Source organism: Martes martes (assembly GCF_963455335.1).
Source record: "Martes martes genome assembly, chromosome: 17".
Classification (NCBI taxonomy): domain Eukaryota; kingdom Metazoa; phylum Chordata; class Mammalia; order Carnivora; family Mustelidae; genus Martes; species Martes martes.
In genome coordinates, this window is record NC_137905.1 from 47620768 (window position 1) to 47644589 (window position 23822).

The 23822-nt window shown below is 52.0% G+C and overlaps 1 protein-coding gene across 1 annotated transcript; it reads left to right on the forward strand.

The window, feature by feature from the left end:
* The first annotated feature begins 7280 nt into the window (after positions 1–7280).
* On the forward strand, positions 7281–21865 carry LOC308359009 (uncharacterized protein). The gene is made up of 10 exons (XM_080829606.1): positions 7281–7369; positions 8101–8231; positions 9261–9362; positions 9664–9810; positions 12310–12453; positions 14667–14807; positions 16716–16847; positions 18549–18713; positions 18973–19119; positions 21066–21865. The coding sequence occupies exons 2-10, from the start codon at positions 8177–8179 to the stop codon at positions 21290–21292; spliced, it is 1260 nt and encodes a 419-aa protein (XP_080685732.1). The 5' UTR covers positions 7281–7369; positions 8101–8176; the 3' UTR covers positions 21293–21865.
* The last annotated feature ends 1957 nt before the right edge of the window (positions 21866–23822 follow it).

The window sequence follows — 23822 nt, forward strand, 5'->3', positions numbered from 1 at the left end:
TGAGAGAGAGAGAGAGATCACAAGTAGGCAGAGAGGCAGGCGGGGTGGGGGTTGGGAAGCAGGCTCCCTGCTGAGCAGAGCCCCATGTGGGCCTCGATTCCAGGACCCTGAGATCACCACCTGAGCCGAAGGCAGAGGCTTAACCCACTGAGCCACCAAGGTGCCCAGTTGTTAGGAATTTTGTTAGTTTTGTTGGGAGGGATACTGGTGTTGTGGTCACATGGAGAAATGTTTTTATCATTAGAGATGCACCCTGGAATATTTGGGGGTGAAAGAATAGAACGTCTCTAATTTACCTTCAAACACTTCAGCCAAAAAGTAGATATTGCTGTTATGAAAATGGTCCTGTGGTTATATGGAAAGCTGTTCTTGGTTTTTACAGACACTCACTGAAGTAGCTAGAGGTGAATGTCAAGGATGTCTGCATTTACTTTAAAATGCTTTAGGAAAAAATGTAAGGCAATATCTCAGGGTAGCTTCTGTGCCATTCTGTCTCCTTTTTCTGTGTATTTGTAAAGGTCCTCATTAAGTTTTTTTAAAAGTAAAATAAAATGTAGGGGCGACTGGGTGGCTCAGTCGGTTAGGTGTCTGTCTTGACTTCCACTCAGGTCATGATCTCAGGGTGGTGAGATGGAGCCCCCCATCGGGTTCCACGCAGAGCATGGAGCCTGCTTAAGATTCTCTCTCTCCTTCTCCCTTTGTCCACCCATCTCCTCCTCACGTGTGCTCGCGCTCTCTCCCATTCTCTTGAAAAACAAAAGTAAAATCGTCTAGTCTCTCCATCTCCGCGTGCTTCGGACCCATCAGAGCAATTTAACGCTGGTGAAGTTGCCTGAAACAGTTGTCGTCCCGCAAGGAGGGCTCAACAAATTCCTTCAGCATTTACCAAGAACCTACTCTGTATCAGGTACTGGTCCAGGAGGAGCTGGGGACACAGCAGGAAACACAGCGAAGTGCCTGCCCTTGATAATGAAGAGTTAATACGTGTTATTTAGCCTGTGGCTGTCAGGCAGCGATAAGTAAAACAGAGAACAGCAAACCAGGAGGTAGGAAGTACGAGGATACAAGTGAGGCATGGTTGGTTTCAGGTGGGGTGATGCTGCCGGCTTCCCTGAGCAGGTGGCATTTGAGCAGAGGCTGAGTGTGGTTGAGGGCAGAAGTTGGGTAGATGATCCAGAAAGAGTTCCAGGGATGGGCAACTGCCAGTGGGGCAGAGTGGGGGTGTCCTGACAAGCTCTAGGAACAGCAGAGCGACTAGTGTGGCTGGAACAGAATAGGGGAGGTAGAGGATAGTTGGCAATGAGTAAGTAGTAGCTGTCTCTACCAGTATAACAATGAGTATAGTATTATTACTTTTACTAATTCACTGAAGCCTTAAGGTAATAATTTTAAGGTAAAGTATGAAAAGTCCCCCCCCCCCAAATCCTCCCTTCTAAGAGGCAGTAGAGCCTAGTGATTAAGATATGGGGGCTGGCACCAGACTGGAAGGGTTCAAATTCCAGGTACACCCTACTCTGTGGGCTTGGGCAAGATATTTAACCTCTCTGGGCCTCCAGCTCCTTCACAAGTGCCTCTCACCCAGGGCTGGTGTGCTAGGGACATAAAAAAATGCCCCCAGGGCACGTGCCATCGTGCCTGATGTGTGGCATGTGCTCAGCAGAAGACTCTAACTGCCACTGATTATTGTTGGGCGGGCTCTCCAGAGCTTTCTCTCCATGGTGGATGGGGAGAGAGGTGGAGACATTCTAAGGGTTTGAGGTCAGGGGAGGGCATGCCCCTGGCTGCAGGACTAGACTACTCCTTGGTCACCCTGGGCCAACAGATATCTTCCCTTGAGAGCCTAGGGTTCTCTCATGTGGAAAGTGGGGCCACTCTTGCAGGCGGCATGAAGACCGACTGAGATGGGGAAATACAAAGTTGGGGTGCTGGTCCAGGAAGTCTTGTGATCCAGCCTCCTGGCAGGATGACCTCACTGCTCTGAGGTCATCCTCTTTTATTTTATTATTTTTTAATTTATTTAAAGACCGAGGGGAATATTTTGGAGCTCACCCATCCCCACCTCAGACTGCTCTAGTCTCTCGAAATCTGTCTGTTGTTCCTCTCCTGTGTCTGTCTTTTTCTTTATTTCTCTGTTTGTCACTCTCAACCCCTGTGTCTCACTTTCTTTGACTCAGTCACTCTATCTCTCCCTGTCTCTGTCTCGATCTTTTTTCCTGTCTTTCTCTGCTTCTCTTTTCTCTCTCCCCATCCCTGTTTTTAATGTCTCTCTAGGCTTGTCTTTCTGTCTCTCTGTCTCTGTGACTCGTTCCCTCAGGTGACACACACCTGTGAGGTCCAGTGACGTGGCACGGGAGGGGGCGGGCAGGAGGCTGGGCCCGTGCACAATCCCAGAAAAGCGGCAGGAATGTCCGCTCTTTCCTCCTGGTGACTCACCTGGGCCTCGCCCAGCTCCTACCTGCCTCCTGGGTCCTGACGGAGGCCCACAGGTTTCGGGGGCTTCCCTGGGCTGAGGAGGGGGAGAATCTCATGCAGAGTCAGAGAGGGCGAGAGATCCAGAGAGACAGAAAGGGAGAGACAGTGAGAGAGGAAGAGGGACGGAGCCAACTGACAGACTGATGCCAGGGCAGTCAGAGAGGGAGAGAGATCTCTCCACCTAAGAGAGGGTCAGAGACAGTGAGAAATGGAGGGACAGAGACAGAAGCAGAGGGAGCTGGAGAGAATGACCCCCGATGGACCTCAGAGAGAGCAAGTAGAGACGTGGAGAAATTGCGCATGTCCATCCAGGACAGCCTCCTGCCACCTGCCCGAGGAGGGGACCACCTCTGGCCTGGCTGTTGGTGGGAGCACGGCTGTGGCCATTTCCTCCCTGGCTCCAGGGGACACTGATGTGACTTTTCCATCCTGGCCTGGCCACCTCCTGGATGCAGTGACATCTCCTTTCAGGGCCTCCCTCTGCAAAAAAAAAAAAAAAAAAAAAAAAGGAGGGGGACAAAAGAGGAACCCCTCCCAGGGAGCGAAAGAGCTGGAAACCCCTGAACTCCACACCCCCTGCTTCCCCATTGTCAGGTAGAGAAACTGAGGCCCAAAGAAGAAACTTTATTTTTATTTTATTTTATTTTTATTAAAATTTTTTTTTCAGAGGGGAAACATTAAATGAGGCTCCCCGGCTCCCCTTTATTGAGTGCTCATGACATGCCCTGTGCTGTTCTGAGTGCCTTCTCTAGATACGCTGGTCACCCTCCCAGTACCCTATTTTATAGTTGAGGGAACTGAGGCTTTGGGATGCATGGTCAGCTGAATACTGGCCCCCAAAGAGCTCCGGGTTCCAAGCCCCGGAAACTAGGTGGTACCGTATGTGGAAAAAGGGTCTTTGCGGATGTGATTTTAAGTCAAGGATCTCAAGACTGGGACAGAATCCTGATGATCCGCATAGACCCTCCATGTAATCCTCAATGTCCTTACAGAGGGAGGTTGGGGACGTTTGACTATAGACAGGGGTAGGAAAGCAGGGTCAGAGGGACAAGACGCTTTGCTGCTGGTTTTGAAGGTGGGGGAGGGGGCCAAGAACAGAGGAATTCTGGGAGCCCCGCTCTGGCTGCTGGAAAAGGCAAGGCAACCCTGCTCCCTAGAGGAAGCACTGTCCTGCTCACACCTTGATTTGGGTTCCTGAGCATTCACTTGCGATTTCAGAAGTCCAGTGCTGTAGGAGAATACAATCCTGTTATTTTAAGCTACTAAGTGAATGCTAATTTGTTACAGTGACCACAGGAACCAATACAGGAGGCTAAGTCCCTTGCCTGTGATGGCCTGTAGGCGCAGAGTCAGGCTTTGAACCCAAACAGTCTGGCAAAATTATCACCCTGAGTGTTGCCGCTCTGGGGAGACAAGAACCAGGGGCTGGAAGACCCCAGCCTCTTTCTATCCGGTCCTCCACGGGTCCCTCTGGCTTCAGCGGGTGGAGCTGACCTGCGGAGAGGAGGGGATCCAGAGGAAGGAAAAAAAAAATCTGTGCAAAGAAGAAAGGTGTCCCCAACTCTGGCCCCTTGCAGCTCAAGTTCCACCACTTAGTTGCAGTGTCAGAAATAATCACCGGGGCACCTGGGTGGCTCAGTGGTTTAAGCCTCTGCCTTCGGCTCGGGTCATGGTCTCAGGGTCCTGGGATCGAGCCCCGCATCGGGCTCTCTGCTCAGCGGGAGCCTGCTTCCCCCTCTCTCTGTCTGCCTCTCTGCCTAGCTCTGATTTCTCTAATAAATAATAAATCTGATTTCTCTAATAAATAAAAAATCTTTAAAAAAAAAAAAAGAAATAATCACCGCAATTCAAGAGCTAGTATTGCTAACATATAAAGAGCTCTGGTTAAGGGTTGAAGGTGTCCTCCTCCACCTTCCCAAACTCCACCCCCAAACAAAAAAAAAAAAAAAAAAAAGAGCTATGTCGAAATCCTAATTTCTAGTACTCAGAATGTGACCTTACTTGGAAATAGGGCTGTTGCTGATGTCAGTGGTTGGGAGGATGTCACAGTGAGGTAGGATGGGCCCCTGACCCAATGTCTCTGGCGTCTTCATAGGAAGATGACCATGTTGGGGGCTCCTGGGTGGCTCAGTCAGTTAAGTATCTAAAGTCAGTTAAGTGTCTGTCTTTGGCTCAGGTCATGATCTGGAGGTCCTGAGATTGAGCCCCGAGTGGGGCTCCCTGCTCCAGGCTGAGCCTGCTTCTCCCTCTCCCTCTGTCCCTCCCCTCGCCCCCACCCCCTGTGTGTGCTCTCTTTCCCTCTCTCTTGTTCTCAAATAAATAAATAAAATCTTTAAAAAAAATTATAAAAAAGAAAGAAGACAACCATGTCAAAATAGAGACAAGAGAAGAAGGCCATGAGATAATGAGAACAGACACTGGAGTTAGGGAGCTGTAAGCCAAAGATGGCCAGTAAAACCATGGGAAGCTAGCAAGAGGCAGCCAGGACTGCCCCCACGGGTTTCAGAGACAGCAGTCCTACCTACACCTTGGTTTTGGGTTTTCAGCCTCCAGATGCGAGACAGCACATTCCTGTTCTAAGCCACCTGGGTCTGTGGCACTTTGTAGCCATGGAAAACTACATCCAGTGAATCAACAGAAACATTAGCACAGGACAGAAGAGGAAACACGAATGACTCTTCTAAAAGTCGCACGACAATGCTGTTTGAATTGTTTGCATCAGCTCTGAGCCTCAAGGTTCTGGGGGTTGGTGGACCCAGTTGGTTTCAGATGGCCTCCCTTGTAGGTCCTGGCCGGACTGGCTGGGAGGCCCCGGGCCTCCCTCTGCGTGGTCCTCCAGGCTGCAGGAGGCAAGCTCATTCCCACTGTGGCAGAGGGGTCGCAGTGGCAAGGCAGGGACCACAGAAGCCGCAAGTCCTCTTGCGCCAAGACGCCCAACTCACACAACATCGCTCCTGCGGCCTTCTCTGGTCAAAGCGAGCTCCAAGCCTGGCTCAGAGTCGAGGAGGTGGGAACAGACTCCTCTCTCTCTCTCTCAAGATTTTATTTATGTATCTTAGAGAGAGAGACAGAATGAGAGAGAGAGCACGAGAGAGGGAGGGTCAGAGGGAGAAGCAGACTCCCCACTGAGCAGGGGGCCTCCCACACGAGACTCGATCCCAGGACTCCAGGACGATGACCTGAGCTGAAGGCTGATGCTTAACCGACTGAGCCACCCAGGCATCCCTCCAACTCCATCTCTTGATGGCGGGAGCTAGGCAGAGTTCACGGCCACTGGCGTCCCGCCGCGCACCTTTCACCTAGAAGCTGGCAAAAATAGGACAGTTGGATGACACCCAGAGTTGGTGAATGGGAGCGGAAGCAGACACTCCCTTACGCGGCCGGCGGGAGTGTGAGCTGGTACCGTCCCAGGAAGGGTGATTCTGCAGTTGCTATCAAACATGACAAACGGAGAAAAGCCTTCTGACATCGTAAAACCACTTACCCCTTGTGGGAACTTGGAACACGGCTCAAGGGACGCAGGCACGAAGTTCTTCATTGCGACACCGTCTGTAACACCCGGTGATGGGAAAATACAGAACCGCGGAAGGGTACGTTTATCTACCGGGGAGGAGGGGGAGAGGAAACTGTAACTCGGGTCACATTATTTCCGAGTGGAGGGTTTTAGGGGCCGAACAGCGCTTCACTGTACGCGGGCGGGGATGTGTGGCTTCGAGGGCTGTGCGTAGGCCCATCCGCCTGTACGTGCGTGACGTAACCCCTCCCGTGCGCCTGTACGTGCGTGACGTAACCCCTCCTACGGTCCCTGGCCTTCAGGTTTCCAGCGAAGGGCAAGGGCGCGTGCTTTGCCTGCCTCCCTACCCTTCACAGGCTTCACCTCGCGTCTGTGCGGCCCCCAGCCTGTTTGCCCGGTGGCGTTATCAGCTGACCTTGAGGACACAGGCTTCTGGGCACGGAGCACCAAGAGCCGCTCCCTCCTCCCTGACTCCGGACTCCGGACTCCAGACCGGAGGACTCACCTGTTTCCTCTTCCTCCCGCTTCTCCTGGACCAAAGGGCTTCGGGTCCACCCGGGAAGGCGGTGGGCCTCCTCCCTAAACTTCTCCCTACCAGAGCACCCCGCAGCAAAGGCCACCCTCAGGGTCCCCCCCTCCTTTAGGCGCAAGCTCCTTGGTCGTACCTGCTGATCGAGGGCTCCTGCCCTGGAGTCTGGGCAGCCGGACAGGCCTGCGACTGACCTTGGACAGGTCCTTTCTCTCGTTTAGGGTCATTCCTCCGATCCAAGGGGAGAGGCCGCGCCAGCCTTGCCCGGCGCCCTGCTGAGGGATGGTGAGAGCAGGTACCGTCCTCAGCATTCTGCATACATCGACATACTTAATCCTTTGACACAGGTCCTCCAACTTTACTTGTTGGACAAAGGAGGACACTGAGGCTCTGATAGGTGACATGACTTGCCCAAGGCCACTGAGCTTGAAGTGGGCAGAACTGGAACTTGAACCCAGGCCATCTGGCTCTAACGTGGTCGTTGTCTTCTGGGTGGGTGTGTGGTTTCCTTAGAGCCTGAGTGTCACTATCATGAATCCTCCCAACACACGTAGGCGCCACAGATCCAGCATCAGCAGTAGACCCCGAGGTATGCCAGTTTAGTGGTCCGTCGCACTGAGGACCAGAACAAGGGAAGGGATATCCCTAGAGTTAACACCTCAAAGGAGAGGCAAGTGGGGAGTCAAAGCAGTGAAGGGGTGACTCTGATGGAGACCAAGTCCTGGGGCCCCTCATGGGGTGCTTGAGATCAACCTTATTCCCACTGAACAGATGAGCAAATCAAGGCTGCCCAGTCTGAGGCAGGGGCAGGAGAGGAATGCAGGCCTCCTCTGGCTGGGGCAGGCCATTTCCAGGTAAGAGTAGGGGGCTGTCTTCCCTCTTCCTTCTAGGTGAAGCCAGTCAGTCAACTCTGAGAGGCCTGGGCTCACATCCTGGTTATGCCAATGTCCTCACTTTGTGGCTTTGGAGTTGGGCCTTCCTGACTCCGAGACGTAGCTTCCTTCCCTATATAATGGGGGGGGGGGTGTCCAGGGCTCATTTCAACTGTACCAGCTGTTAAAATACTGAAATACTTCCAGATCTCGTTGGTAAAAATCTGCTATCCTGAGACCCTGAGTGCCCCCCCCCCGCCGTGGCCTATCTGGGTCCTCCTGTGGACACCCCCATGTTCCAGCAACTCAAAATTAAACACCAGGTCAGTGGAGACCAGCAGGCCACGGCTCCAGCAGTCGGCCAAAGCTGTTACTGCCACAGCCTGCTCTGACAGCTAATATTTGGGAATACTGTCTCGCTCCTGGGAAGAAGGGTAACGGCTTGTAGGACTGTGGTAAGAATTCAGTGGGTTAACATCTCTCTGGAATGACCAGGAGCTTGTTAAAAATAGCAGTAACAATACCAGCACGCCCATCTGTCTTTCTTTGGCCTCAGGAGCAGCTCAGCCTTCTCCCATATGCCTCTCAGGACTCAGTTTCCCCATCCGCATGCTCCCTAAGCCCCTGTCCCCGGCCCAAGTGTCCCAGGGGCCTGGAGGGCAGGTGGGGCCACTATCTCCCTAGGCTGTTTGCTCTCTCTCTCTCTCTCCCAGGGCTGCTACCCTAGCCAGAGCCCTTGAATAAAAGGCCAGGTCACCTGTGTCCTGCTTCCTCCCTCTGGCCGGGATCATGCTTCGGGTCCTCACTGCTCTGGCGCTCTGGGGAGTGCTGGCCACCCCAGCAGGTAGGCACATTGTGTGTGGTCCCCGAGAGCAAGAATGAGAGTGAGAGCGAGAGCAAGTGAGAGCCGTGAGAGACAGTCCAGGTTCACATGCGTGAATCCAGCTTTAGAGTCTCTCCCCCCTTGGCTTTTGGTCTAGCAGAGGCAGCTGAACTGGGCTTGAGACCATGGTTCGGGAGCCAGGCTACCAGGGTTCAAATCTTGGCTCGGCCGCTTCTTCACTGTGTGACCTTAAGCAAGTCACGGAACCTCTCTGTGCTTCTATTTTCCCGTCTGTGAAATAAGGGTGATGATCCCCCTGCCTCAAAGCGCTGTTGGGGAGGGGAAAAAAGCTGTTGAGGGCATCCATGGAATTAGTGTGTTTGAAGAGCTTTTTTAAGAGTTTAGAATAGGATCAGGCCATACGTAGCTCTATCCAAAGGGACTCTTACTAAGAGCTGAGAGTGGTTACTGTTCCTTACTTTCCCTACCTGCCTCCCCCTTTGGTTCTAATTCTGCCCCCATTGGCCCAGGTTGGGGGTCAAGTGGCCTGGCACTTAGCCAGGATCTCACTGCGTGACCTTGAGGGAGACTCTGAGCCCACCTGCTTTCAGTTTCCTGGTCATGTTTTCATCTGTAAGTGGCAGGTGTATGAGACGAGGTTCGCTGTTTTCAAACCGCGCTTCTTCGAGGTTTCTCGGAAGAGCCCTACATGCCTCTCTGCGGGTCAACAAGAAGGCTGCCCGGATGGACACAGTTCCCCCCAGCCTAGCCCAACAGACACATTCCATTTTTATAGGTTGTGAGGGAGACGTTTGGAGAAAGAATGCCCTGGTGAGGAGTGGTAGATGGGCTGGGATCACCCTCCATCCCCCTCCCCCACTCCAGCTTAGAGATGCTGATCCCTGGCTCTGAACTTTGCCCATCTGGAACCAAGGTCACACACCTCTGGGGAATCGTCCTCCCACCCCAGCCCTTAGTCCTAGTCTTGAATCGTGTGTGTGTGTATGTCTCCTTAAACCCCAGGCTCTGATCATGCCTCTCTCCCCACAGGGACGTCCAAGACGTGTCCAGCTTGCTCTCTGCTGGGAGACTGCACCGAGAGAATCTGTCCTGCCGCCAAGGAAGCCTGCTTGTTCAGCCAGATGCAGCTGGGTGGGGGTGCCAGATGGGGACTGGGTGGAGGACCAACACAGTGGGTGGGCAGGGGTTGGGGCAGGGGAGGCCTGGAAGAACCACCCTGGGACTAGAGGTTGCAAGTAACTGAGCCTCATAGCTCAGTTCGGGGCCGCTGGGGTGGGGCTGGGGCTGCGGGGGGCTTCCGCTGCGGGGGGGGGGGCTTCCATGCCAGCTGAGGTCCCTGACGGACCTCTGGGGACTGCCACAGATGGGGCTGTGGTCCGGGGTGGGAGGCGGCAAGAATCTCTAATCTCTCCGCCTCAACCTCGACCCCCAGAAAATGGGACTGTCATCAAGAATGGGTCATGTGTCGCCCCTGGGGAATGCCGAGAAGGTGTCTACGCCCTGACCTATGGCCCCCACTGGAGTCTCTGGGTCAGCACAGCGTGTTGTGAGAACATCTGCAAAGGGGCCACCCGACAAGGTTTGTTGGCAGGACTTGGGGGGCACACCCCCAGGCAGGGTGTTGTGGGAACTTGGCCTCAATTTCCAGCTCTGCCTGGCTGACCAGGGCAAGGAGAACCTCAGTATTCTCAGCTGGAAAATGGGTATGACCTGAGCTTTTCAGGGGCTGCCTCCCAGCATAAGGCTGGCCGGTAGCAGGCACTGGAGAAATTATAGTTGTACTCACTGAGTTGCTGGGGGGCTGGAGAGGAACCCCAAAGTTTTGTTTCTCCTTGGGAGAGGAGCTCCCCCGAGGGCTAGCCAAATGGAGCAAGAAATGTAGGACTGGCAGCAGGCCCAGGCTAGGGTAGGCCAGCGAGGCCCCAGGGTGCAAAATTTAAGGAGGCATTCACTTTCAGGCGCTGACTCTGCACTTGCATGACCTTGAGAGGGAGCAGCTCCTTGCTGGCCTCACTCCAGACCCAGCTCTGAGCGGTGATAAAGATCAATTTTTGCTGCTTGGTTATTTGTCCAAAGAAGGAATTTGTATTTGGCAGGTGTAGCAACAGGGGGAGACCTGAGACAGCTCCACACTCGGCGCTCCTGGCCATCCTTACAGCCAACCAGGATTTCCCTCCTCCTAAAAACTGCTGCTCACTAAATAAAACCACCAGTTCCAAGCTGAGAGGTTGGCATGCTGGGGGGTATAGAAAAGTGCCGGTTATGATTATAACTGCGTTAGACGAAATTCCTCCGTGTAAAGAAAGATCAAAGGGACTGTCTCAGAATACCCTGATGGAGAGTCTAGAGCAGCCGCTGCCCAGGAGAAACACAATGTGTGCCATATGTGTGGGGAAAGCTTTTCTGGTAGCCACGTTACAAAGTATGAAGAAACAGATGAAATTAACTTTAATAGTGTATTTTATTTACGGTAACATAGCTAAAACATTCTTCTGACCTGTATGTAATCAATATAAAATTAAGAACGAGATATTTTATTGTTTCAAACTAAGCCTCTGAAATCTTGGGTGTATTTTATGTTCACAGCACATTCCAAAGGGAACCCACCACACGTCTTTCTTTCTTTTCTTTCCTCATTTTAAAGATTTGTTTATTTATTTGAGAGAGAGAGAACACAGGGGCAGAGGGAGAGGGAGATAGAGAGTCTCCAGCAGACTCCTTGTTGAGTGCAGAGCCCCACGCAGGGCTCGATCCCACAACCCTGAGATCATGACCTGAGCCGAAGTCAAGAGTCAGACACTTAATTGACTGAGCCACCCAGGCACCCCTCTTTTTTTTTTTTTAAGATTTTATTTATTTATTTGACAGAGAGAGATCACAAGTAGGCAGAGAGGCAGGCAGAGAGAGTGAGAGAGAAGCAGGCTCCCCGCCGAGCAGAGAGCCCGATGCGGGACTCGATCCCAGGACCCCGAGATCATGACCTGAGCCGAAGGCAGCGGCTTAAACCACTGAGCCACCCAGGTGCCAGGCGCCCCCAGGCGCCCCTCTTTAGTCAACTTTTCTGTTTGCCAGTATTACCATATAAACCCACATGAAAATGATTGGTGGCTTAGTTTTGACTCCGGAGAAATATGCTTAAGTAGTTTTCTCTTAAATGTTTCAGATATCTAAGAAAGCTCTGGAGTTGATCAGGTGGTGGAGAGCCCAGAGGCCACAGCCCTGCTCTTTGGCGGAACACCACAATGTCTTAAAACCTAAAATAACTTGATCACTTTTTTTTCCTTAAAGATTTTATTTATTTATTTGACAGACAGAGATCACAAGTAGGCAGAGAGGCAGGCAGAGAGAAAGGAGGAAGCAGGCTCTCTGCTGAGCAGAGAGCCTAATGCGGGGCTCGATCCCAGGACCTTGGGATCATGACCTGAGCCGAAAGCAGAGGCTTTAACCCACTGAGCCACCCAGGCGCCCCAACATGATCACTTTTTCACGGCTTTTGGAATTCAGTGTGTTCAAGGGAGGGCTTTTTTTTTTTTTTAAGATTTTATTTATTTATTTGACAGAGAGATAGTGAGAGCAGGAACACAAGCAGGGGCAGTGGGAGACGGAGAAACAGGCTTCCTGTTGAGCAGGGAGCCCAATGCGGGGCTTGATCCCAGGACCCTGGGATTATGACCTGAGCTGACGGCAGATGCCTAATGACTGAGCCACCCAGGCGCCCCTAAGGGAGGGCTTTTGTCAGTGTGGTCGGTGCTGTGTCTCCAGAACTGGGCCTGGCACACAGTAGGTGCTCAAGAAATGTTTGTGGAATGAATAAAAGAACCTACAGGATCCAGCCCGAAGGTTCATTCAGGACAAATGACCAGTGTGGGGCAGCCACACCTTCGGCTCTGTTTGCTGCTCCTCAGACTATGTCTTCAGGGGTTGGAGGGAAGTGGCTGAGGCCAGACTGGTCCGACTTTGGAGGAAAATGCTCTGGACTGTGGTGGGGGTGGTGGTGAGAACAGAGGGCTGTGGGGGTTGGGGTTGGGGGGATGTTTCTTAGCCTTCATCCCACCCTGACCACCCCCACCCCCACCAGATGTGGCGCCTGAGGCCCAGCTCAACGGAGTGAAATGTCACTACTGTTTCGGGGATAAGTCAGCCTCCTGTGACTCCCGTTTGGTCATGAACTGCACTGGGGATCAGACCATGTGTGTCACCCTCTACGGGACATGGAATGGAGGTAAGGGTTCCTTCCCTTCAGGAGGTACCTGGGGAGGCAGGCCTCCCTCCCACCTGCACGAATTAGAGGAATAAGTGTTGAGGTCCATTTGCACATGCATTCTGGTTACCTACTGCTGTTTCACAAATCACTCAGAAATGTAGCGACTTAAAATAATGGCCACCATTTTATTAGCTCTTCTAGTTTCTGTGGGGTGGGAATTGTGGAAGAGGTCAGCTGGACGGTTCTGAGGGTCTCATGGGATCCCAGGCAGAGGGTGGCCAGAGCTGGAACGCAGGGCCCAGAGCAACTAGGGGCTCGCTGAGCATCTCACACGTGTAGACTCTGGGCCTTTCCAGTATGATTTCTCTGCACTGGGTAGACTGGGCTTCCCCCATCATGGCTGCCGCCACCTTTACAGGGTGACTGATGACTTTAAGCACGAGCATTCAAGCAAACAAAGTGGTGGCTGCGTGGTCTTTTATGACCTGGCCTCGGAAGTCCCATAATGTCATTTTACTGTGGTTGACACTGCCGCAGAAGTCCATCTGGTTTCAAGGGGAGGAAGCGTAGACCCTCACCTCTTCGTGTACCAAAGAGTTTGCAGATGTATTTTAAAATCACCATTATGTGTTTGCAAATGGTTGGAACAGAGGCTGTTTGAGTGAAAGGCTTGAAATAGAACCACACTGACCAGAGGAGAGACTATTAAACCAACAAAGTGAAAGGGAGAAGTCTGGGCTTCTGCTTCTGGGAGAGTGGATCCCCTGCAGTCTTCCTGCTACAAACAGTGGCATACAGGGAAGGTGTGAGGTTGGGGGTGGGAGGACATAGGTGGTGGGAGTAGTCTGCTGGGGGGGAGAGAAGTATTTTATCACTGCCGTGATATGCTGAAAAATGCTGGAATATGGTGATAAAAAGAAGCAGATTGACATGTAGTCATTGTTATTTTTTAAAAAGAGCAAGAGAGGGAACACAAGCAGGGGGTGTGGGAGAGGGACAAGCAGGCTTCCTGCTAAGCAGGGAGCCTGATGTGGGACTTGATCCCAGGACCCTGGGATCATGACCTGAGCCGAAGGCAGACGCTTAATGACTGAGCCAACCAGGCACCACTATTATTATAATAATAAAATTATCATTTTAAAGTAAGCTCTATGCCCAATGGGGGACTTGAACTCAGGACCCAAAGATCAAGAGTCCTATGCTGTACCGCCTGAACCAGCCAGGTGCCACTAGACAGATTTATTGTTGTTTTTAACTGCTTCACAGAGAGTATACCCCCTTAGAGCCCGCTCCCATTACTATCCCCATTGGTAAGCCACTGTTTACAGATGAAGTAGATGTTATACAAAATATTTTTCCATGCTTTGGGGGGCATGTAGGAAGTTAGGGGAATTTCCAAGTGTCCCCAAAGTAAAAATATGAGCAGAAATCAGAACAAGAGCAGTAAGCAAACACAAAAAGCACAGTAGCCCTGAGAATAAATGCTGGTCACGCCCTGCCTTGGGTGACTCGGTCTGGGGTCCACAGCGTGGCTGGGGAGCTGACTCTTAGAGTCCCGCCTAAGCCAGGGACCTTGGAAGGAGACTGAAATGATCCCTGGTTGTTGGTACCATTTAGTTCACAGTATAAACAAAGACAAATCCTTTTGAATGAAAAGCCCCCAGGAGCACCCACCCCCCAAGACCAACATCAACCAAATATGAGCTCACAAGTCAGAGCTCATGAAATGCACAAGGGAACAAATCACCATGAGTGAGACCAGAAGCAACAAACAAGAGATGTGGACTCAGGAGGAGGTCAGCTCTTGTAATTATCAGCAGCAGAACATAACTGTATGCGACATATTTGAAGGAATAAAATTAGAATCGCAAAAATGAGCAGACATCAAGAGGTTTTAAGAAATGACCAGGCATGGGATGCCTGGGTGGCTCAGTCGGTTAAGCACCTGCCTTCAGCTCGGGTCATGATGCCAGGGTGCTGGGATCGAGTCCCACATTGGGCTCCTTGCTCAGCAGGAGCCTGCTTCTCCCTCTGCCAGCTGCTCCCCCTGATTGTGCTCTCTCTCTGTGACAAATAAAATCCTGAAAAAAAAAATGACCAGGCAGATTTGGAGATGAATCATATAGAACTATCAAGAGAGATGGGAACTTTTAGACAGAGAAAGTCTGAAAATCAAGGTGGGAAGACTCTGGTTCTGAGTCTCCCCTTGCAACGTCCCCCTATTTCCGCAGGGGGTCCCCAAATCTTGAAGGGCTGTGCTACCCCAAATGTGTGCCACCTACAAGTGAATACGACCCTGGGCCCGGAAGCATCTGGATTTCATCTCACTAGCAAACCTGAATGCGACTATGTGGCTACTCCCACCCCACCAGGTGCCTTGAACCCTGACTTCCTGCATTTCTACCTTCTCTGCCCTTCCCAGATCCCACACACCCTTCCCAATCCTGTGTGTTTCCAGGGTATCCCGCCCCCCACCAATATGCCCTCAGGGAGCACAGTTGCTCATATAAGAGCGTGCCCAAATGCACGGTTGCACAAACACACACACACACACACACACACACACACACACACACACACCACTTAGCACACCTAGAAGCAGAAAATCCTGCTGGCACACACCCAGATACCCAGAGACATCTACATCTATGTCCTGGTGCCCAAAACACACCGACAGAGAAGCACACATTTCAAAACACGAGCATTGTGTGGTGTAAATGAGATTAGAGACACAAACTCTGTCTGAACAAGAAATCTCGTGGTCTTTTTTTCTTTCCTTCACTTCCTTGCTTGTGAGAGAAGACAGATTTGCCAACCATCTTCTCTCGGCTTAGCAAAGAACACGGACAGTAAGTTTTGTCTTCCGGAAAAGAGAGATGCTAATTGAGATTGTGTTTACCAGGGCAACAGTTTTTTAAGTGAGACAACTCAGCAGAATCAACAGACGTTTCAAAGGTGAGAAAGGCAATTTTCGAAGCTGGAGAGAGCAGCATTCCCTCAGCTCTGGGGATGCGGGAGCCTCTTTTGTTAGAAACCGCACCTCGAAGGCAGATCTGCGATGCAGAGAGATGCAGAGAATCCCTTCTCTCCCTTCTCCCCTTGGCTTCCTCAGATTACCAGCTGTTGGAGTTTTGCTTTTAAAAACTAAACAGTGGAGGGACGCCTGGGTTGGTCAGTTGGTTGAGCGGCTGCCTTCGGCTCGGGTCATGATCCCAGGGTGCTGGGATCGAGTCCCATATCAGGCTCCTCGCTCGGCGGGGAGCCTGCTTCTCCCTCTGCCTCTGCCTGCCTCTCTGTCTGCCTGTGCTCGCTCTCTCTGACAAATAAATAAATAAAATCTTAAAAAAAAAAAAAACTAGACAGTGGATTAAATTAATGATGACAACGAAGGGGGGAAAAAAGCAATCAGTGGACCCAGGAGCTCAACATTTACACTATGACAGGAGAAAGGGCAAAACAGGGTAACTAACAACCAGAAGACAAGACATGGAATTTTTGCAGATACGGTCCCTATGGGTTTGCAACACAGCCAGGTGGGGACTCTCCATTGTCGGGTCCGTGCACACAGACAGGTACAAGCGCACAAACATATAAAAGTACAAAGTAGGGGCGCCTGGGTGGCTCAGTGGGTTAAGCCTCTGCCTTTGTCTCGGGTTATGATCCCCGGGTCCTGGGATCGAGCTTCGCGTCAGGCTCTCTGCTCGGCGGGGAGCCTGCTTCCCCCTCTGTCTCTGCCTGCCTCTCTGCCTACTTATGATCTCTCTCTGTCAAACAAATAAATAAAATCTTTGAAAAAAAAGTAAAAGTACAAAATATACACAGACATGCTGAAACACCATAGCAACATCTGTGGAGACACTCACATCTGTATTCCGACATCTGTATCCAAGCACCCTAAACCTCGCCGGGAACCTAGACACAGCCAGATGCAGAAACATGCTCAGACCCCCCAAAATCAGCCTTACATGTATCCCCGTTCACACAGGGAGGCACCCAGACCCCTTCTCATACAGGGGCCCGCAGAGCCGCACGCAAACATCCCCGCCCTGCCACAGACAGTTCAGAACACACGAGTTCAACATAGGACACACAATCACGTGTGCACACAGGGAAACGGGTGTGTGTGCTTGTGTGTGCAAACTGCCTCGTCACAGATGCACATACATGCAGCACATTTATATCCATGTGCCCAGAAACGTACACACACACACACACACATGCGCGCGCACACACCCCCCCACAGGTCATTCTCCAGCGGGCTTATCTTTCTCTCTCCCCAGGTCCCCCTGCAGCTGCGACTCTAACCAAGGATGAGGTCACCACCTGTTTCACCTGCTCGAGCCTCAATAATTGTGACACTTTCCTCTGCCCAGCGGACAGACAGTACTGCCTTCAGACAACCGGCATCCTGAGTGAGTGTCCCTGGAGACGGGTTTGGCTGCGGGAGGCAGAAACAGGGCCCAAGGTACAGCAAGACCTCTCGTTGCCCGCACCCCCCCCACCCCCCGCGCCCATAAATCTGACCCGCACTGCTTTTGTTGTTTATGGCTGAAGAACAAAATCAGCTGAAGACCTGGCGGCCTAACCAGTTGCAAAAGAACGAATCCCATACGACTCCTCTTATCTGAGACGCCTAGGGTAGTCAAAGTAACAGAATGGTGGGAGTTTCCATTTTACAAAATGAAAAATTTCAGGAGATGTGTTGCATAACAATGTAAATACAGTTAAACACTTAAAAGGGCCTAAGAGGGTAAATTTTATTCTACGGGGGGGTGGGGTTTTTTGGTGGGGGGGGCCACAATGAAAAAAAAAAACATTTTGTGTGGCTCGAAAAACCGATTTATTGTTTCTCCCTGTTCTGTGGGTTGATGAGGTTCAACATTCCACGGAGAACCTGGCTGGGGCTGGAATGCTCAGTCCAGCCTCTCACCTTGCAGGATCTCTGTGCCTGTGGTCGGTCATCGGTTAGTAGCCTCGCTGAGCTGCCTTAGAGTGTGGTGGCTGGCTTCCGAGAAGGAAGACGTGGGAAGCATGGGCTTCTTAAGAGAGAAGCCCAGAGGGGCGCCTGAATGGCTCAGTGGGTTAAAGCCTCTGCCTTCGGCTCAAGTCATGATCCCAGGGTCCTGGGATCAAGCCCCACATCGGGCTCTCTGCTCAGCGGGGAGCCTGCTTCCTCCTCTCTGTCTCTCCCTGCCTCTCTGCCTACTTGTGATCTCTATCTGTCAAATAAATAAATAAAATCTTAAAAAAAAAAAAAAAAGAAAAAGAGAAGCCCAGAACTGGCCCCAGGTCATTCTGGCCACAGTCTCTTGATGAGAGCAAGTCACAAGGCCGGCTCAGATTTGAGGGGTGAGGAAATAGATCCCACCTCTTGGTGGTGAAGTGAGTGGTAGGGTAAGATACAGAAAAGCATGGGGGGTGGGAGATACGGTTGCAGCTATCTTGGTATCTAGGAAAACATCCTGGGCAAGGAGGCCACTGTCGATCTGCCCCATAAAGGAAAAAACTAGACTCTTCTGTAAACAGCAAGGGGGCGTTGAACTGGAAACTGGCTCTTCTCTGTCTTCTAACAACATAAGTCAGGGTAGTAGGGAGAATGTACCAGGCTCAGTGGTGGGCATTTCTGGGATCCTTGAGAAATTTCTGGCTAAGCCCGTGAGATGCTCATAGATAGGTCAGGAGACATCACAGGTACAAAGCCACCTTGTTTGTTGGATCCCTGGCGGGAGAAGGCAGAGGAAGGTGTTCTGTGTCTTGATGAACAGTGATAGGCTTCGAGCGTATTAGGGGGAATCTTTTTTTTTTTTAAGATTTTATTTATTTATTTGATAGAGATCACAAGTAGGCAGAGAAGCAGGCAGAGAGAGAGGAGGAAGCAGGCTCCCTGCTGAGCAGAGAGCCCGATGCGGGGCTTGATCCCAGAACCCTGGGATCATGACCTGAGCCGAAGGCAGAGGCTTTAACCCACTGAGCCACCCAGGCACCCCGTATTAGGGGGAATCTTAAGCAATGTGAATACCAACAATAACACCCAGAGGGATTTGGGGGGTTTCTAGTTAGGGGCTGGCTCACGATCACCTTTCCTCACAAGGCTACCCTCCACATCTTTCCAGCCTCGAGGAAAGGTGACTCTGTTGTCTGGAGAAGTGGTTCCTGCGTGGCCCCCAAGGACTGCAAATTTGGCAGCTCTGTCTCTGCCTTCACCTACAGCATTGACTTTGGCTTCTGGATCAACTCCACCTGTTGCCAAGGCAACTGCCAAGAACTCACTCCTCTCGGTACGCCGCCACCAGAAAGCAGTCACGAGTGGCCAAGGATGGTGGTGGGGTGATTTTGGAGGAGACTTTGCCCCGAGTTGAGGAAGGCAGGCTGGCAGGAGCACCCCCATTCCCCAGCCAGGCTGCCTGAAGGCACCCTGACCCCAGCTAAGTGGAAAATCCCAAGAAGGTCCTACCCCTGTGGGAGAGTCTGTGAGTGCAAGGAGGCTCTGGAGGTTCCAAGAGTCCTCCTGGCTGACTGTCGCCCTCCCCTCTACAGAAGTTTTGCCAACCTCACACACCCTGAGTGAGTTCCTGTGTCCTGCATGTCCTGGCGGCCAGCTGGAGTCCTGCAATTCCTCCTTCTATATGCAGTGTCCCAGTGGGGAGACGGAGTGTGTCCAGCTGGACCTGGTGCTTGTAGAAGGTAATAGACGTGTGTGTGTGTGTGTGTGTGTGTACGTACATGCACGCATGTGCTTGAGAGTGAGCCTGAGCACGTTGGTTTTGGATTCGGGCATGCTGGAGTCCGGGGCCTCTAAGTCCATGAGACTTCTGGATGGGTACTGTCCAAAAGGAGTAGAATGCAAGCCACATGTAGAATGTAAAGTTTCCAAAGAGCCACGTTAAAAAGTAAAAAGTAACAGATGAAATTAATTTAATATTTTATTATCCCAATATATGCAACAGTTGTAATTTCAACATGCGGTCAGTATAAGAAATTATAAGCGAGATCCTTTACATTCATTTTTTTCCTGCTAAGCCTTTGGAATCTGGTGTGGATTTTATACACACAGCCCATTCCAGTTCAGACCAGCCACATCTCGGGTGTGCAGTAGCCATATGTGGCTAGTGGCTACTGTATTGAAAGTTCTAGAACAGGGGCGCCTGGGTGGCTCAGTCACTTAAGTGTCCAACTCTTGCTTGCGGCTCAGATCATGATCTCAGGGTTGTGGGATTGAACCCAGTGCTGGGCTCCGCACTCAGTAAGGAAGTCTGCTTGAGGATTTTCTCCCTCTGCTCCCCCCACCCCGCTTGCACTCTCTCTCTCAAATAAATAAATAAATCTTAAAAAAGAAAATTCTAGAACATAGCAAGTGCCGTGTATAGCACTTCAGTGAACCCGAGACCATCATGACTGCAAGGAATCATACTCTAATTCAGGGCAAACAGAGAAAAATACAGAGCGTGCTGTAAGGCTTTTTAAAAAAATTTTTAGGGGCGCCTGGGTGGCTCGGTGGGTTGAGCCTCTGCCTTCGGTTCGGGTCGTGATCCCCGGGTCCTGGGATCGGGCCCCGCATCGGGCTCTCTGCTCGGCAGGGGGCCTACTTCCTCCCTCTCTCTCTGCCTGCCTCTCTGCTTACTTGTGATCTCTGTCGATCAAATAAATAAATAAAATCTTTAAAAAAATTAAAAAATAATTAAAAAATAATTTTTAATGGAGAGGCTCAAAGATAAATAAAAGAGCGAACACTTTAATAGGTCCCCTGTGAATAAATCTCCTTCACCCAACCCCAGTAATTATGCACTCGTGGCCAATCTAGTTTCATCTCCACCCCTGCCCCACAGTATTTTGAATGCAACCTCAGATACCATCTCTCCTGAACCCGACGGATTTCCGTACATTTTGTTTAAAGATAAGGACTTAAAAAACAAGTCCCAGTTGCGGTGAGGTGTTCTTTGTTGGTAAAATAAGACTGGATTGCTTTCATATCCCCCACCAAATCCCCAATAAACCAGTTACGTTGGTATAGTTACATACAAATGTATCACATCGTGCCATCTTCCGTCATAAATATGGCTCTGAGGAGGCAAAGAAAGGAGAAAACTGTTCGCCAAGACCGCTGGAGGAGTGTGTGCAATCGAGTGGCCTCCGGGGTCATTAATACATTCAGTCATTAATACGTCCAGTATTATGAACACTGAATACAAGTAAAAGAAAGCCTGCAACATACATGTAAGGTACAAAAAGTAACAATGGAAGGCACAGAGGGACCAGGCCCCAGCCTGAGGATCCCAGCATTTTCTGGTGAGTTTTCCCAAAGGACAGGAGTCGGAGGGCCTCCCTGGCCTCCAGGGCTGGCCCGCTCGCACATTTCCTGTTGGATGGGACAGTCTTGTCTTTTACAAAAACTTGGTGTCGGTGATGCTGGCACATCCCTGGGCTCTGTCCGACCTGGGGAGACAGGAGGACCCATAGGGCTGAAGAGAGTTGCAGGGAAATGGGTTTGGTCAGGGCCACCCCCTACACACCCCGCCCCGAACCTCAGGCAGGGGGTGGGGGGGCGTGGCACGCAGTGACAGGTACGCGTGGGCACCGGGGACACCTGCCTGTGTGTGTCCTCATGCACGTCCTCTCCCGCGTTTCCACAGGCGGCCAGAGCGTGAGCATGCACGGCTGCGGCTCCCGGGACCTGTGCGGTCCCCCCGCCACCGAAGGGCTGCTGGAGCTGCCTGGCCACCGCCTGGCCCTCCCGCCGCACTGCAGCACCAGCCGGCGGGCTATCTTGGACTCCCAGTGCCACTCCGGCGTGCCACCCAGCCTCCGTCTCGCCCTGTCTGTGCTGCTGGTGGGCCTGGGCGCCGCGACCCTGTCCTGAGCAGGCCCGGCCTGCACCACCCTTGCCCCGCAGCCACTTAACCCTGCTTGTGTCCCATGTCGCTAGATGGCACCCTGGCTTCCCCGCACTTCCAGAATTTCTATGTCTGGAAGCTTCTAGTGAGAAAAGTCAAAACCAGAGGGGGTGCGTAAGCCTCCTCCCTCAGACTAAGGGCTTCCCTAAGGCTAGTCCTCTTTCTTAACACCTGGGTCCCAAAGGCTATACCTCCTCCCTCAGACTAGGCTGCACTTTCTCACACCGCAGACTAGAGACAGCTCCTTGGGCCCCAAAGACTAAGCCTCCTTCCTCAAACTAGGAGGTCCCCAACAGCAGCTTACTCCCTCAGACTAGGGCTGTGTCCGTTTTCCTGAGGATTGGGAAGCAGCTCCTTCTGTCTCCCTCTTTAGGCTCTAGCAAAGTCTTGGGCAGCCAAGATAGGGTTTGGGACCAAATAAATACACCCCCTTCCCAGGGTTTTAGAGCACCCCTTCCACCCCCACCACAGGCCCTCTTCTGTCTGGGCTCAGTCTCCCCGCTGTCACCAAATCTGAATGAATCGCATCCCACAATGCCAAGTGGTTTGGGTGTCCTTCTTCTCCATCGCAGCCTCAAACGGGGCCCTGATGTGGTCTGCTCTCTCCTCCGGGGATGCCGGGACCCGAGGGGACCTCCAGATGACGGTGTCTGGGAGCCAGGGTGGGCATGAGAGCAAATGCTCAGTCTGGAGTGAGTATCATTTTTGAGCCAGCATTGTACCCAAGGATCGAGCCGAGAGGTAAAGATGGGGAACTCAGCACGAGGCGGGAGGCCAGGAACCACCTGCTTTCAACTGAAAGTAATACAAAGTCCAACAAAAAGAACCAAAAGCATTCACTCCGTGCTAATTGGACAAATGTTTATTGATCATGTGCTATGCGACAAACACAGTTTTAGACACCGAGCATACCCAGTAAAGAAAGTTCTCTGCTCTTGGGAGGGTTATGTTCCGGTGGGGGGGACAGATCATAAACACAGCGCAGGGAAGAGGAATGGGGAGGCCCACAGAAGGGGTGCGTGAGGAGGCTTCTGGAAAGTGACCACTGAGTGAAGACCCAAAGGGGGTGAGGCAGAGGCCATGCAGGTGTGTGGGGTGCGGATGGGGGCAGAAGGAACCGGAAAGGCAGAGGCCCCAAGGCAGCAGTAAGGAATCGCTAATACATATCGGAACAGAAAGAACAGAGGTAGGGGTCCCCAGGGGCCATTAATTCAGCTGTTCAAAGGGGTCACTGAGAACCTAGCTTGCTGCCCGGGGCACCCTGTCGGCATGCTGGGGTTTGGGTGATGGTGGCTGGAGCTCGAGTGTCACAGCCTCATATGACCATAACCCAAGCTGGAGGAGGTGGCCTCCCATCCTAGTCTTCCCAGAAACCCTGTCCGGTGGCTGACTTTCCTCATGCCCCAGGGGCCAAGTTTTCAAGGGAATGGTAATCCCGATTGACTTCACTTAATCAAGATTCCGTCCCTGGGGTTGGGAGAGGCCCCCGCCTCTCATAAGGTACATGGCTGCCCCCAGATTCTGCACAGAATGGGGATTTTATTTTATTTTATTTTATTTATTTATTTGACAGAGAGAGTGGTCGCAAGTAGGCAGAGAGGCAGGCAGAGAGAGGGGTAAGCAGGCTCCCCGCTGAGCAGAGAACCCGATGCAGGGCTCGATCCCAGGCCCCTGGGATCATGACCTGAGCCGAAGGCAGAGGCTTTAACACACTGAGCCACCCAGGTGTCCCACCCCCCCCTTTTTTTTTTTTAAGATTTATTTATTTTAGAGAGAAAGCACACAAGCAGGGGGAGGGACAGAAGGAGAGGGAGAGAATCTCAAGCAGGCTCTGACCACCCGCTGAGCCAACTCCGGGCTCCATCTCACCACCCCGAGGTCATGACCTGAGCTGAAATCCAGAGTTGGCCACTTCACTGACTGAGCCACCCAGGCTGTGTGTGGCCAGGGCTGGGGCCACGCAGGAGGCACCAAGGCCAGTTCCATGGATGCTGCCAGAAGCAGGAGTGGGGGAGGCGTGTTTTTTACCCTCTGACCCGGAGTTCTTCCTCTTTGCGAAGGTCAGGTCGCAAAGGAGCCTGGGAAATGTAGTTTTCCAACTCCCAGCCTCATGGTGACAGGCCCGAGAGGGGTGGACATGGAAATGAGGGACCATACGTGAGGAATGAGGAACCATGACGTTGAGCCGGTCCCTTCCGCTCTCTCAGGCCCAGTTTCCTCGTCTGTACCAAGGGAGTAGTAGTTGTTCCTGAAAGTGGAATGTGTCTAGATAGTGCTTGGCAGGTGCTAAGCTTTCAGCGATGGTGGTTGTGCGGAGGCGGCCTGTCTTAGCTCGGGCTGCCATAACCACACACCACAGACTCGGTGACTCACACTTCAGACATTTCCTCACAATTCTGGAGGATGGAAGTGGGAGGTCAGGGGGCCAGTGTGGTCGGGTTCTGGTGAGGACCCTGCTCCTGGGTTCCCAGGTGGACACTCCCTCGCTGTGCCCTC

Bases quoted from the DNA above. Each gene is read 5' to 3' on its own strand.
- LOC308359009 (XM_080829606.1), top strand. From the start codon at position 8,177: ATGCTTCGGGTCCTCACTGCTCTGGCGCTCTGGGGAGTGCTGGCCACC. The intron at 8,232-9,260 runs GTAGGCACATTG...CTCTCCCCACAG, and splicing joins AGTGCTGGCCACCCCAGCAG to GGACGTCCAAGACGTGTCCA. The intron at 12,454-14,666 runs GTAAGGGTTCCT...CTATTTCCGCAG, and splicing joins CTACGGGACATGGAATGGAG to GGGGTCCCCAAATCTTGAAG.